Raw genomic sequence first — 10,919 nt, 5'->3', positions numbered from 1 at the left:
CCCGCGAAGCCCCAAGCGACGGACATAGGAGACTCCACGGCACAGACGCGGGCTTTATTAGCACATTTCTAGCGAGCATCGGCCCTCAGCGTTACCGCGGAGGAAAGTGTTCTGGCGAAGTTAGGCTTAATTCCGGCTCGCAACTGGCGCAGGCGACTGTGGTAGCCCAGCGCCGGGGGCGGGGTCACAGGGCCAGTTCCAGCACCTAAGGGCGGAAAAACTTCAAAACTTCCGATGGGGGCCGAGCCCCTCCGCGGTCCTCGCACACACCGGAAGGGAATTGGGCTCTGGGTCAGACCGCCTCCTTCTGAAAAGGACGAAACTGAGCCTCCTTTTGCATAAGGCCTGCAGAAAAGACTTCCGCCCACTCCCAAGATGGCCGCCAGCAACGGTTGGGAGATTCGGGATGTGGGACAGAAGGTCACTGGGAGGGGGCGGGGCCTCCTCTCCCCAAGTTCCGGTTCCACCAGGACTGAAGGAAGCGCGCCCAACTGGGGCTTTGTCGCATCTGCGTCGCTGTGCCCGCGCTCTTCGGGCGAGGAAGTCCCTTCGGGGTGGGAGGAGGAAAGGGTTAAGTGAATTAGCTTATCCTGGCAGCTCGAGTCTGGCCCCTCCGCTTCCGGAATCCCACAGCCAAGTGAGATCCCGGGGGAGATAAAGACAATAGCTCCCAGCAGGCCCTGTACCAAGGGGTCTCCTGACTACTAAGCATAAGATCGCTTGGGCCCTTAGGAATGGACTGGTTAGATCCCAGACCCTCCATGCCGGGGGCGGTAAGAGAGGATGCCTAGGACCCTGTAAGCGCCAGAGCTGGAGATCTAGAACCTGGAAGATGGGACCGTAATTCGAAAATTAAAGAAGGGGTTCCAAAATTGAGGTCCAGGAACCCGGATATCCGAAAGGGGTCGGTCAGGAGCACAGACGCCAGCCAGCATGCCCCGCGCTCAAAGGATTTGGGGAACCCAGGAGCCTTGGCCTTCCGGAGCGGGGTCGGGATTACAGATCCCGAAACGCCCTGGGACTCGGGAAAGGACAGGCTGGAGGGAGGAGTCCCGAGACCGCAAATCCCGACATGCAGTGGGACTCGAATGGGACAGCCCAGTGGGAGGAGCCCCGGGAGTATAGGTCCCGGCATGCTCCGGGACTACGGTGCCTCGCGCGACCCGACCAGAGCTCACCTTGAAGGAGCCGTGGAACTCGTCGCTCATCCTCCGGAGCTCGCGGCCATATCGCTGTGCAGCCCAGAGGTTGGGGGGCGCCGAGCGCGAGCGGCCCCGGAAGGGGCTGGGCTCCTCCTCCTCCGTCCCTGCTTCATCCTCCGTCCCCGCGGAGTAGAAGCTGTGGCGACTCCGGGTCTCCACAGCCCCAGTGCCTGCAGAGGTCGTCAGGGGGTGGGGACGACGTGAATCTCAACTCCTCTGTGCCCCCAGCCCTGCCGAAGCCCTCAGCATTAGCTCCGTCGGCCCGCTGTGGTCTTTGCGTGCACATCACTCTATCTCTCAGAGCCCCAGTTCCCTCCTAAAGGAAGCTCATGGGGCTTTTGTGAAGATTTGAATTAACTTCTCCTTAATCCCACAAATCTTAATTGAGCCCCAACAATGGGCCAGGCCCTTAGTGTATAAAATGACTTTTCTCTGTGCCTGGCACAAAATAAGGGCATAAGAACTAGTAGTTAGAGCTGCGAGTGCGAGACGCTGGGGCTTCCCAGCAACCCCTTGGGCCGGTAGCTCTTTCCTCAGCTCCATTCCCCCGCAGAGGAAACCAGTCCCCTGGACGAGGAGGTCGCCCCAGCCAGGCGACCTGCAGCTGACCTGCTGGGATCCATTTGTTTCACTGTTGTGGCCTACAGGAGACCTTGGGCCCCCAGAGAACAAGAGCCTGTCAGCAGCGTGTCTGTACCTCTCACAGCACCCACTTTGGAGAAATTGTCCGGAAAGATCTGTTGACTTTAGGTAATACTTAGGGAGCACTTACTGTGTGCTAGTAGGCCCTGGGCATTACTTCATTATCCTCCTAACCATCCTGGGAGGTGAGTACTAACATTGCTTCCACTTTGCAGATGAGAAGACAGAGGCTTAAGAGAGGTTAAGACTTGCCCAGGGTCACACAGCTGTGAAGCTCTGAGGCTAGAAGTCCCTAGAGGTTTGTTGGAATCCAGAGTCCAATGATTATCCATTGAGCTACACTTCTTCCCTTGTCCAACTGCCCTTCAACTCCCTGAGCCTGTGTCCTCACCTCTCTGTGGGGATAAACGTAGTCCTTACTACCAGTGACTGCATAAGGGTCACATAAAGAGCGGGAAAGTGCTTTGTAAGTTGAAAGGGCGTGATGGATCATTATGCAAAGAGGTGTGTGCTGAGTTTGACCTTTGTACTGTGTGCCATCCCCCCAACTCCTGCCAACCCCACCCCCATACGCAGTCCAGCAAAGACCTAGAGCACTCCCAGGAGCAAAAATCCAGAGCTAAGCATAGAGTGAAAGACAGGCATGGAAGAAGTGCAGGGGACCAGCGTCCCCAGGGAGGCGTTTTGGAGAAAGTAAGATCTAGACCAGGTCTTGAAGCCAGGGGTAACTGTCTCATCCTCCCCCAAAAGGCCTGTGGGTCAGCTCCAGGGCTGCTGGGCCTCCAAGGGTCCCATCTCCAGACACATGGCTGAGAAAGCCAAAAAGGGAAGAGGGAGCTAGATCCAGAAAGGCCTAGGCTAAGCAGGTGATCAGAGCTTCCTGGGCTTCACCAAAGCCTGAGGTCAGGTAGGTAGGGAGACCATAAAGCCTTTGAGGAATGAGTTGGCAGTGGGGAACGGGCAGCTAAATCAGCAGTCGGGATTGGGGGTGGGGGCTAAGGAGCCGAGAGCAGCAAGACCCCTGATGAGAACAGGCCCATCTGCAGAGCGCTGACCAGTTCCGTGGGGTGTGGGCAGCAGGGCTGGGTCCCCACCACCACCTTCCTGCTTTGTGACCTGGGGCCTTTAATCCCTTGGGGCCTCAGTGTAGTCCTCTGTGAAATGGACCCCAGACCCCAGGACCTCCACGAGAACAAATGACACAGGGAGAGCACCCTATTCTGCATTTTGCATGTCCTGAAGGCTCCCAGCTTCCCAGTGAGGCAGAGGCCAAGTTCTCCCTATTTTACACATGAGGAAGTAGAAGCACAGAGAGGTTAGGAACTTGCCCAGGGTCGCACAGCTGGTACACCCTGCCCGGTCACTTAAATGCTCAGGAACCATCAGCTATTATTTTCCTTTACCAGCACTAAGAATCCACACACCTCCACACTTGACAGATGCAAGGCCCAAGGGTCAGAAGATGAGTGATTGGCAGGTGGGCACTTGGTTTGGGCACTGCACCCTCGCCTAGGAATCAGAACAAGCAGAAGAGCACTCGCTGTGTCAGGTTGGAAGTGTGCTTCATGTGTATCAATTCCTTATGTCCTCATCACATCCTATGAAGGAGGTTACTCCCTGTTCCCATTTTACAGAGGAGAAAACTAAGGCACAGAGAGGGTAAGTAACTTGCCCAAGGTCACACAGCTAGTAGATGGCAGAGCTGGGATTCCAACCCAACCATTCTGGCTCCTGTGCCTGTGTGCTTAACTCTCATGCCCCCGGCTCCCCCCAGCAGCACCACGGGCCACCTTGGGGGCTCAGGTCTGGGAAGGCACCCCTGGTCCTTCTGTAAGTGCCAGCTCTACCAGGGGCCTACCCTAAGGAGTGGGGGTTTTTACCAAAGCCATGGATTTAGCAACGCCAAGCCAGCCATTGTCAAAATGACACTCCTAAGTGTAAACTGAACATTTAAGTGTCCTGTTTACTAGAAAAAAACCTGAGGGATTTTCTGTGAACTCCCTGGGGGAAGTGGATATGCCCCTCCCACCCTATGCATCCAACCTTCAATCAGCTCTCACCCCTACATGCCCCGGGGCAGGGCAGAGGTGGCCTCTCCGAGTCTGGGGAAGGTAAGGGTGAGGGAGGGAGCGTGGCTCCTGTCTGGTTGTGAGCATGGGTGGGTGCCCAGGCCTGCCCACTCACACCATCCTTCCAGAGAGCCTGCCTGGGGCTGGGGTGGGGAATTGGGAGGGGCCTAGGGCTGGAGGTGCCCCGAGGCCCACCCCAGGCTTTAAGTTCTTTACCCATTGGGCTTCTGGGTACGTGCATGGGGCTGGACACATCCATGTTCATGCTTCTGTGAGCATCCTTGCACACTTCATTAAAACAGTGGTGTTCCAGACAGTTCGAGGCAGTGAGGCTTTGCCATCAGGCAGGGCTGGGTTTGGATCCTGCTCTACCACATGTGGGTGGTTCACTTACTGCTCGCTCCCGGCAGGAGAGCAGCGTGGCATTCCTCCCTGAGCAGGCGCGCTGCCTGTCGTGTCTTGGCCCAGGCTTCCTGTGTCCCCAAAGCCGTTTGGGGTACAAAAGCCCCTTACTATCCTGTAGAGAACATACCCCCACCTTGCTCAGAGCTGAGGAAATCAGAAAACACTAAAGCAGAGGCTGGCAAATGTTTTCTGTAAAGGGCCACATAGTAAATATTTTGGGCATTGCAGGCCACACAGTCTCTGTCACAACTACTCAACGTTGCAGTCACAGCTTGAAAGAAGCCAGAAACAATATATACATGGCTGTGCATTGCTGTATTCCACCAAAATTGTATTTGGGACACTGAAATAAAATATTATTCTACTTTGGGACTTACCCGGTGGCACAGTGGTTAAGAATCCACCTGCCAATGCAGGGGACACGGGTTCGAGCCCTGGTCCAGGAAGACCCACATGCCGCGGAGCAACTAAGCCCATGCGCCACAACTACTGAGCCCGCGTGCCACAGCTACTGAAGCCCGCGCGCCTAGGGCCCGTGCTCCGCAACAAGAGAAGCCACCGCAATGAGAAGGCCGTGCAACACAGCGAAGAGTAGCCCCCGCTCGCCGCAACTAGAGAAAGCCCGCGCACAGCAACAAAGACCTAATACAGCCAACAAAAAAAAAACCTTCAGTGGCTCCCCATTGCCTATGAGATAAACTCCAAACTCCTGGGCATGGCCTTCAAGGCCCTTACATTATGGTTCTAATCTACACTTCCTTGTCTGCCATCAGAGGGGCATTGGTTATTCATGTCTCTTATCCCCTCTGAATGAACAGCAGTCCCCAGGTCTCCTCAGGGCCTGGGCCAACTCGCTGTAACAACAACAACTGCAGTAATAGTAAGAACAGCAAACCCTCCTCTGTGCTAGGCACTGTTTCTAAGCACTTTTCCTATACTAATGCATCAGATTCTCACAACAACCTTATGAGGTGGGACTAGTTCTAGTCCCATTTTACGGACAAGAAAACTGAGGCACCCAATGTTCATCACAACCTAAGTGTCCATCGACGATGAATGGATAGAGAAGATGTGGTATATATATATAATGGAATATTACTCAGCCATAAAAAGGAATGAAATAATGCCATTTGTAGCAACATGGATGGACCTAGAGATTACCATAGTAAGTGAAGTCAGAGAAAGAAAATATCACGATATCACTCATATGTGAAATCTAAAAAAATGATACAAATGAACTTACTTACAAAACAGAAGTAGACTCACAGACATAGAAAACAAACTTACGGTTACCAAAGGGGAAAGGAGGTGGGAAGGGATAAATTAGGATTTGGGGATACTTTTTTCTTTTTGGCCGTACCACGCTCGGCTTGTGGGATCTTAGTTCCCCGATCGGGGATCAAACCTGGGCCATGGCAGTGAAAGCGCTGAGTGCTAACCACTGGACTGCCAGGGGATTCCCAGGACTTTGGGATTAACAGATACATACTACTATACATAAAGCAGATAAACAACAAGGATTTACTGTACAGCACTGGGAACTATATTCAATATCTTGTAATAACCTATAATGGAAAAGAATCTGAACAGGAATGTATATATGTATACGTATGTATAACTGAATCACTTTGCTGTATACCTGAAACTAACACATCATTGTAAATCGACTATACTTCAATTTAAAAAAAAGGAAAAACAGAGAAAACTGAGGCAGAGTGAGTTAAGTAACCTGCTCAAGCTCAACCTACCAATAGAGGGGAGAGCTGAGTTTGAACCCCGCAGTCTGGCCCAGGGCCTGGCACTGGGCTGCTTCTCCCACTGCATGTCCTTCCTCCCCTCTCCATCATCCACGCCCCAGCCGCCCCAGGCACCAGGCTATGCAATGGAGCTGTCACAGCACACAAGGTGGCCACAGGCCTGCCCTGGGGACACACGCAGTCCACCACAGCAGGGGTGTGGAGGCAGGGAATATGAAGGGTGACAGGACCCTGCCCGTCTGGAGGGGGCAGTGGCCCTGTGGCTCTGGCAGGTCACTGGCACTTGTGGATCTTTTATGGAAAAATCACTTTTTAGACATCGAAAACTAAGTCAAAAGTTTAAGGATGGGCTTCCCTGGTGGCGCAGTGGTTAAGAATCCGCCTGCCAATGCAGGGGACACGGGTTTGAGCCCTGGTCAGGGAAGATCCCACATGCCGCGGAGCAACTAAGCCTGTGCGCCACAACGACTGAACCTGCGCTCTAGATCCCGTGAGCCACAACTACTGAGCCCACGAGCCACAACTACTGAATCCCACGCCTAGAGCCCGTGCTTCACAATAAGAGAAGCCACTGCAATGAGAAGCCTGCGCACCACAACGAAGAGTAGCCCCCGCTCGCTCGCCGCAACTAGAGAAAGCCTGTGCGCAGCAACAAAGACTCAATGCTGCCAAAAATTAATTAATTAAAAAAAAAAAAAGTTTAAGGAATCCAGTGCGGTCCTCTTACACGGTGGCTACTTTCTCCCCTGCAGGCCTCCTCATGGCTGGACCTGGAGCTGGGATAGTCATCCCCTTGACTTATTGCTGCTTCAGACCATTCTCACTCCCTCCTCCCCAAATCTAGTTTCTTGGGCTGTGCCACCCTTCCCGCTCTGGGCCTCAAGCACCCACCGCCCACAGGGTGGGCCCCTCGTGGGTGCAGGAGATTACTGGAGCTCCCTGCTGCTCTCTCCCCAGCCACTCCCTTAGCCGCTCGTGTCTTCATTCATTCACAGCACCGAAGTGGTCCTTCCCAGCTCCCTGCCTTGGCACACCAACTCTAATGATGCTGGGACTCCTCACACTTGGCCAGCTTACACTGCACACGAGCTAAGCCCCCAGCCACCTCTCTCACTGGGCTGAGACCAGCACAGGTCTGGTTAAGGCCAACTCCTTGCCAGTTCCCACAGGCAGCCGACTGGCCAGTGGGGCTGGAGAAAAGCACAGCCGTGCCACCTCAGTTCAAATTCATGGTCACGAGACCCAGTGGCGCCCTAGATGTTGCCCAGCACAACTTCCACACTCCATCCTCTAGGCCAAGACAACCACTTCCAACCTGCTCCTCTCTCCCCCTCAGCCCCCGTCCCTCTCCCCACCCTCACTCCTGCTCAAGACCTGGCTTCCTTTTACCAAGAAACTGGAAGCACCCACGAGAGAGACTTCTACTAATTCCCATGAGGTATCTCCCCCTGCCCTCCACTGCTCTTAGCTGAGCCGCCCCTCCCCTGCACACCAGACTGCTCTCTCCGACTCAAGGACACCTCTCCAGCAAGCTTCCCTTCTCTTCTGCATCCTCCAGTATTTTCCTCGCTCCTGGATTACTCCATCAGCTTATAAACATGCTCTTTTGGGAATTCCCTGGCGGTCCAGTGGTTAAGACTCCATGCTTCCACTGTAGGGGGCATGGGTTCCATCCCTGGTTGGGGAACTAAGATCCCACAAGCCGCGCAGCATGCCTCCCCCCCTAAAATGCTCTTTTCTTTTCCCTTTCTATCGTAAAAGACATAATAAAATAACCCTTCCTTGACTCTCCTTGGGCCTTCAGCTGCCACCCGCTCCTCTGTTCCTCTTTGCCAGAGCTCAGCTGCCAAGAGGGGGTGGGCTCTCCTTTCTACCTCCACGTCTCTTCCTATCAAGCCTCCCCACTTGCCACCCAAGCTGCACTGGCCCTGTGTCGAGTCCAGTGCTCCACTCCCAGTCCTTCTCCAGCGGCCCTGGAAGGAGCCTCACGGGTTCAGCTCTCCGTTTCCTTACCAGACAGCTCCCTCCTTCTCAGACCCCAGTGCTGACTCCTCCTCTCCTGCTGCCCTCTGCAGACTGGATCCCCAGGCTCAGTCCAGGTCCTCCCCTGTCTACACTGGCTCCCAGGGCCCACAGAACACTACATCAGCGACTGCCAACTTCTACGTGTATCTATCCCTGCTAGAAGTCTCCACCTGGATGCCCAAAAGGCACTTCTAACCTGCTCTGGCGCAAACAGGGCTCCTGATCTCACCCCACGCCATCTCAGTTCCATCTCAGTTAAGAGCCACTCCATCCTTCCAGGTGCCCAGGCCAGATCCCTTGCAGCCATCTTCTCTGTGCCTCATACCCCACATCTGTCCGCTAGCAAATCAGGCCAGCTGTACCTTCAAGAGAAACCCAGAGTCCAGCTACTTACCACTTCCACCGCCACCATCCTGGCACAGGCCACCATCCTCCCCTGTGGCACCGCCCCTGCCTCTGCCCATTGCAGACCCGGCTCAACACAGGGGCCCTGGTGATTCTCTCGAGGTCCAAATCAGATCAAAGCCCTCCAGGTTTTCACTCAAAGTGAAAGCCAGAGTCCTTACCTGGGCCTTCAAGGCCCTGCCCATTGGCCCCTCCTCCTCCCTTAGCTCTTGATGAGTCTCCAACCCCCTGTCCCCTCACTGGCCTGAACTGTGTCCTGCCCTCAGGGCCTTTGCATGTGCCCTTCCCTTCGTCTGCAGGTCTCTGCCTGCATCTGTCTTCCCAGAGACCTCTGCCTGGCTCACCCCTCATGGATTCTAGCCTTTGCTGAAATGTTGCTTCTTACCAAGGCCCACCCTGACCACCTCAGTTAAAATCACTCCCCCGGCCCCCCAGTACTCTGGATTCCAATGAGAAAGTCAAGAGTGTGTCATGTAGTGCATCATCTTCTAACGCATTATATCACTCACTACTTTGTTTCTTTGTTTATGGCTTGTCTCCCCCCACCTACTAGAATGTGGGCAACCACAAGGGCAAGGGTTTCTCTCTTCTGGTCACTGATGAACTCCTGGCAGCTGGAACATACATTCAGCACTTGACACAGAAAATGGGAAGGGACAGCCAGGTGAGGGGGTAGAAAGCTGTTTCAAGCAGAAAAACAGCAAGTGCAAAAATCTGGAAGTTAAAGAAAGCCTGCAGAGTTCAGTGTGACAGACAGCGGGCTAGGGAGGGTTTTTTGTTTTGTTTTGTTTTTTGTTTTAGAGATTATATCCCTGACTAATAACTGAATACCAACCTTTTTGTTTGTTTGTTTGTTTCTTTCTTTTTTTTTGGCTGCACCACGTGGCTTGCAGGATCCTAGTTCCCTGACCAGAGATTGAACCCAGGTCCTAGGTAGTGAAAGCGCTGAGTCCTAACCAATGGACTGCCAGGGAATTCTCTGGGGAGGGGGTCTTAATAAGCCTTTCTGCTCCTGAAAATGGGAGGGCGTCAATTCGGCTTCTGCAGGCGAGGGACATGAGTTTTGTTTTCAGAAGATCTCTGTGGTTGTTCCAGGTGCCAAGGCTTGTGCTGGGCACTGGGGACGTGGGGACTACAGAGAAATAGCCACTGCCCTCCAGGGCCCATCCTTCCATCTCAGCGCTGGGTCCCCCTGGGTAGGTGTGGAGGACAGCCGATGCTTCCCCAGCCCCACACAGACCCGCTGCCTGGTAGGGCTGTCTGCCTCTTGGGGTCACCTGGCCCTGGCAACTGGCAAGGACAGCCCGCGTGTGGGTGTGAGCCACAGGGCGGAAGAGAACACAGCTGGGGCTGGAAGGCTGGATCCCAGGATCTCAGGGAAAGTGCTAGCCTGGGGCAGGGCACCACCAAGTCTTCTAGCCCCAAGGAAATGCCAAGCAAGTGTGATCTAAGGCAAGTTGCCTCTCAGTGATTCTGTCCTGGCCCTAAGCTAAGAGCTACATACTTTGACCATTTACTAAGCACCAGCTCTATAATTAAGTGCTTCTTAGGTATTCCTGCTAATCATCCCCACAGCACTACAATGGTGGCGACTAATTGCTCTGTTTTACCGAGGAGGAAGCTGAAACGCAGAGAGGTTAGGGACTTGCTCAAAGCCACCCAGTGAGTGTGGATGTGGCTGGGGTGCAGGGAGCTACTGGGCTGGAGGCCAGGTGGACAAGCAGGTGGTTGTTCTTAGGGCGGGGGTGCCTACCTCCATGGTGGCTGCTGCTGGCTGGCTGCCCCTGCTGGTGACCAGCTTCCCCCAGGAGGCCTGGGGCCGCTTGCCGGTGCTTGCTGGGACCTGGGGGCCTGTCCCCTGTGGGGCTGGGGCCCAGGCCCCTATCTGCAGGGCTGGAGTCTTCCTGCTCACTCTGCTCAAACTCTGGGATCTGGAACATGCTCTGGGCTGCGGGGGTAAGATGGTAGGCGGTTAGGGCACAGCTGGGGCTAACGGGGGCCGGCAGGGGTTGGGGGGGGGCGCAGGCATCCCTGGCTCCCTCTCCCACCTCAGAACCCCAGGTCCACCCTGCCTCCCAGGCCCCTGGTTGTCCGTCGAGTCTGGCCCAGCAGGAGACTCAACCTACCCACCCAGGATCTAAATCTCTCAGAGCCCTGGGGCGGTAGAGCAGCCCCAGGCCCCTACCCAGGCCTCGGCCAGACCCGCCCGTGGTGACGGCACACAGGTCTCACCCCAAGCCCGATCTCGAGGACCCTGACCCGGGCCCGCCGCGTCCCTCTAGCACCGAGGGAGTCCGGCCCTAGTTGCCTGGGCAACGGGAACTGTCACCGACACCGCCCAATCAGCTCTCGAAATGTCACTAACTGGCCAGCAGGCGGGGCCACTACCGGCCCGGGCCCCGCCCACCACCTTC

The 10,919-nt window shown here is 55.0% G+C and overlaps 1 protein-coding gene across 4 annotated transcripts; it reads right to left on the bottom strand.

The window, feature by feature from the left end:
• Positions 1-38: 38 nt before the first annotated feature.
• Positions 39-10,878, bottom strand: BAD (BCL2 associated agonist of cell death). 4 transcript variants are annotated; one of them, XM_007174317.2, is made up of 4 exons: positions 10,738-10,878; positions 10,259-10,453; positions 1,179-1,372; positions 39-547 (listed from the first exon to the last, which is right to left on the bottom strand). In XM_007174317.2, the coding sequence occupies exons 2-4, from the start codon at positions 10,443-10,445 to the stop codon at positions 422-424; spliced, it is 507 nt and encodes a 168-aa protein (XP_007174379.1). In that variant the 5' UTR covers positions 10,446-10,453; positions 10,738-10,878; the 3' UTR covers positions 39-421. The 4 variants fall into 4 exon arrangements, with proteins under 4 accessions (XP_007174379.1, XP_007174381.1, XP_007174380.1 ...); XM_007174319.2 differs by having other exon boundaries at positions 10,691-10,782; XM_007174318.2 differs by having other exon boundaries at positions 10,636-10,776.
• Positions 10,879-10,919: the final 41 nt, after the last annotated feature.

The sequence above is a fragment of the Balaenoptera acutorostrata genome, chromosome 9, assembly GCF_949987535.1.
Source record: "Balaenoptera acutorostrata chromosome 9, mBalAcu1.1, whole genome shotgun sequence".
Taxonomy (NCBI): Eukaryota; Metazoa; Chordata; class Mammalia; order Artiodactyla; family Balaenopteridae; genus Balaenoptera; species Balaenoptera acutorostrata.
The sequence above is the reverse complement of the archived record's forward strand: the minus strand, read 5'-3'. Positions and strand labels throughout refer to the sequence as shown.

Bases quoted from the DNA above. Each gene is read 5' to 3' on its own strand.
- BAD (XM_007174317.2), bottom strand. From the start codon at position 10,445: ATGTTCCAGATCCCAGAGTTTGAGCAGAGTGAGCAGGAAGACTCCAGC. The intron at 1,373-10,258 runs GTAGGCACCCCC...CGACCTCTGCAG, and splicing joins CAGCAGCAGCCACCATGGAG to GCACTGGGGCTGTGGAGACC. The intron at 548-1,178 runs GTGAGCTCTGGT...CCCACCCCGAAG, and splicing joins AGTTCCACGGCTCCTTCAAG to GGACTTCCTCGCCCGAAGAG.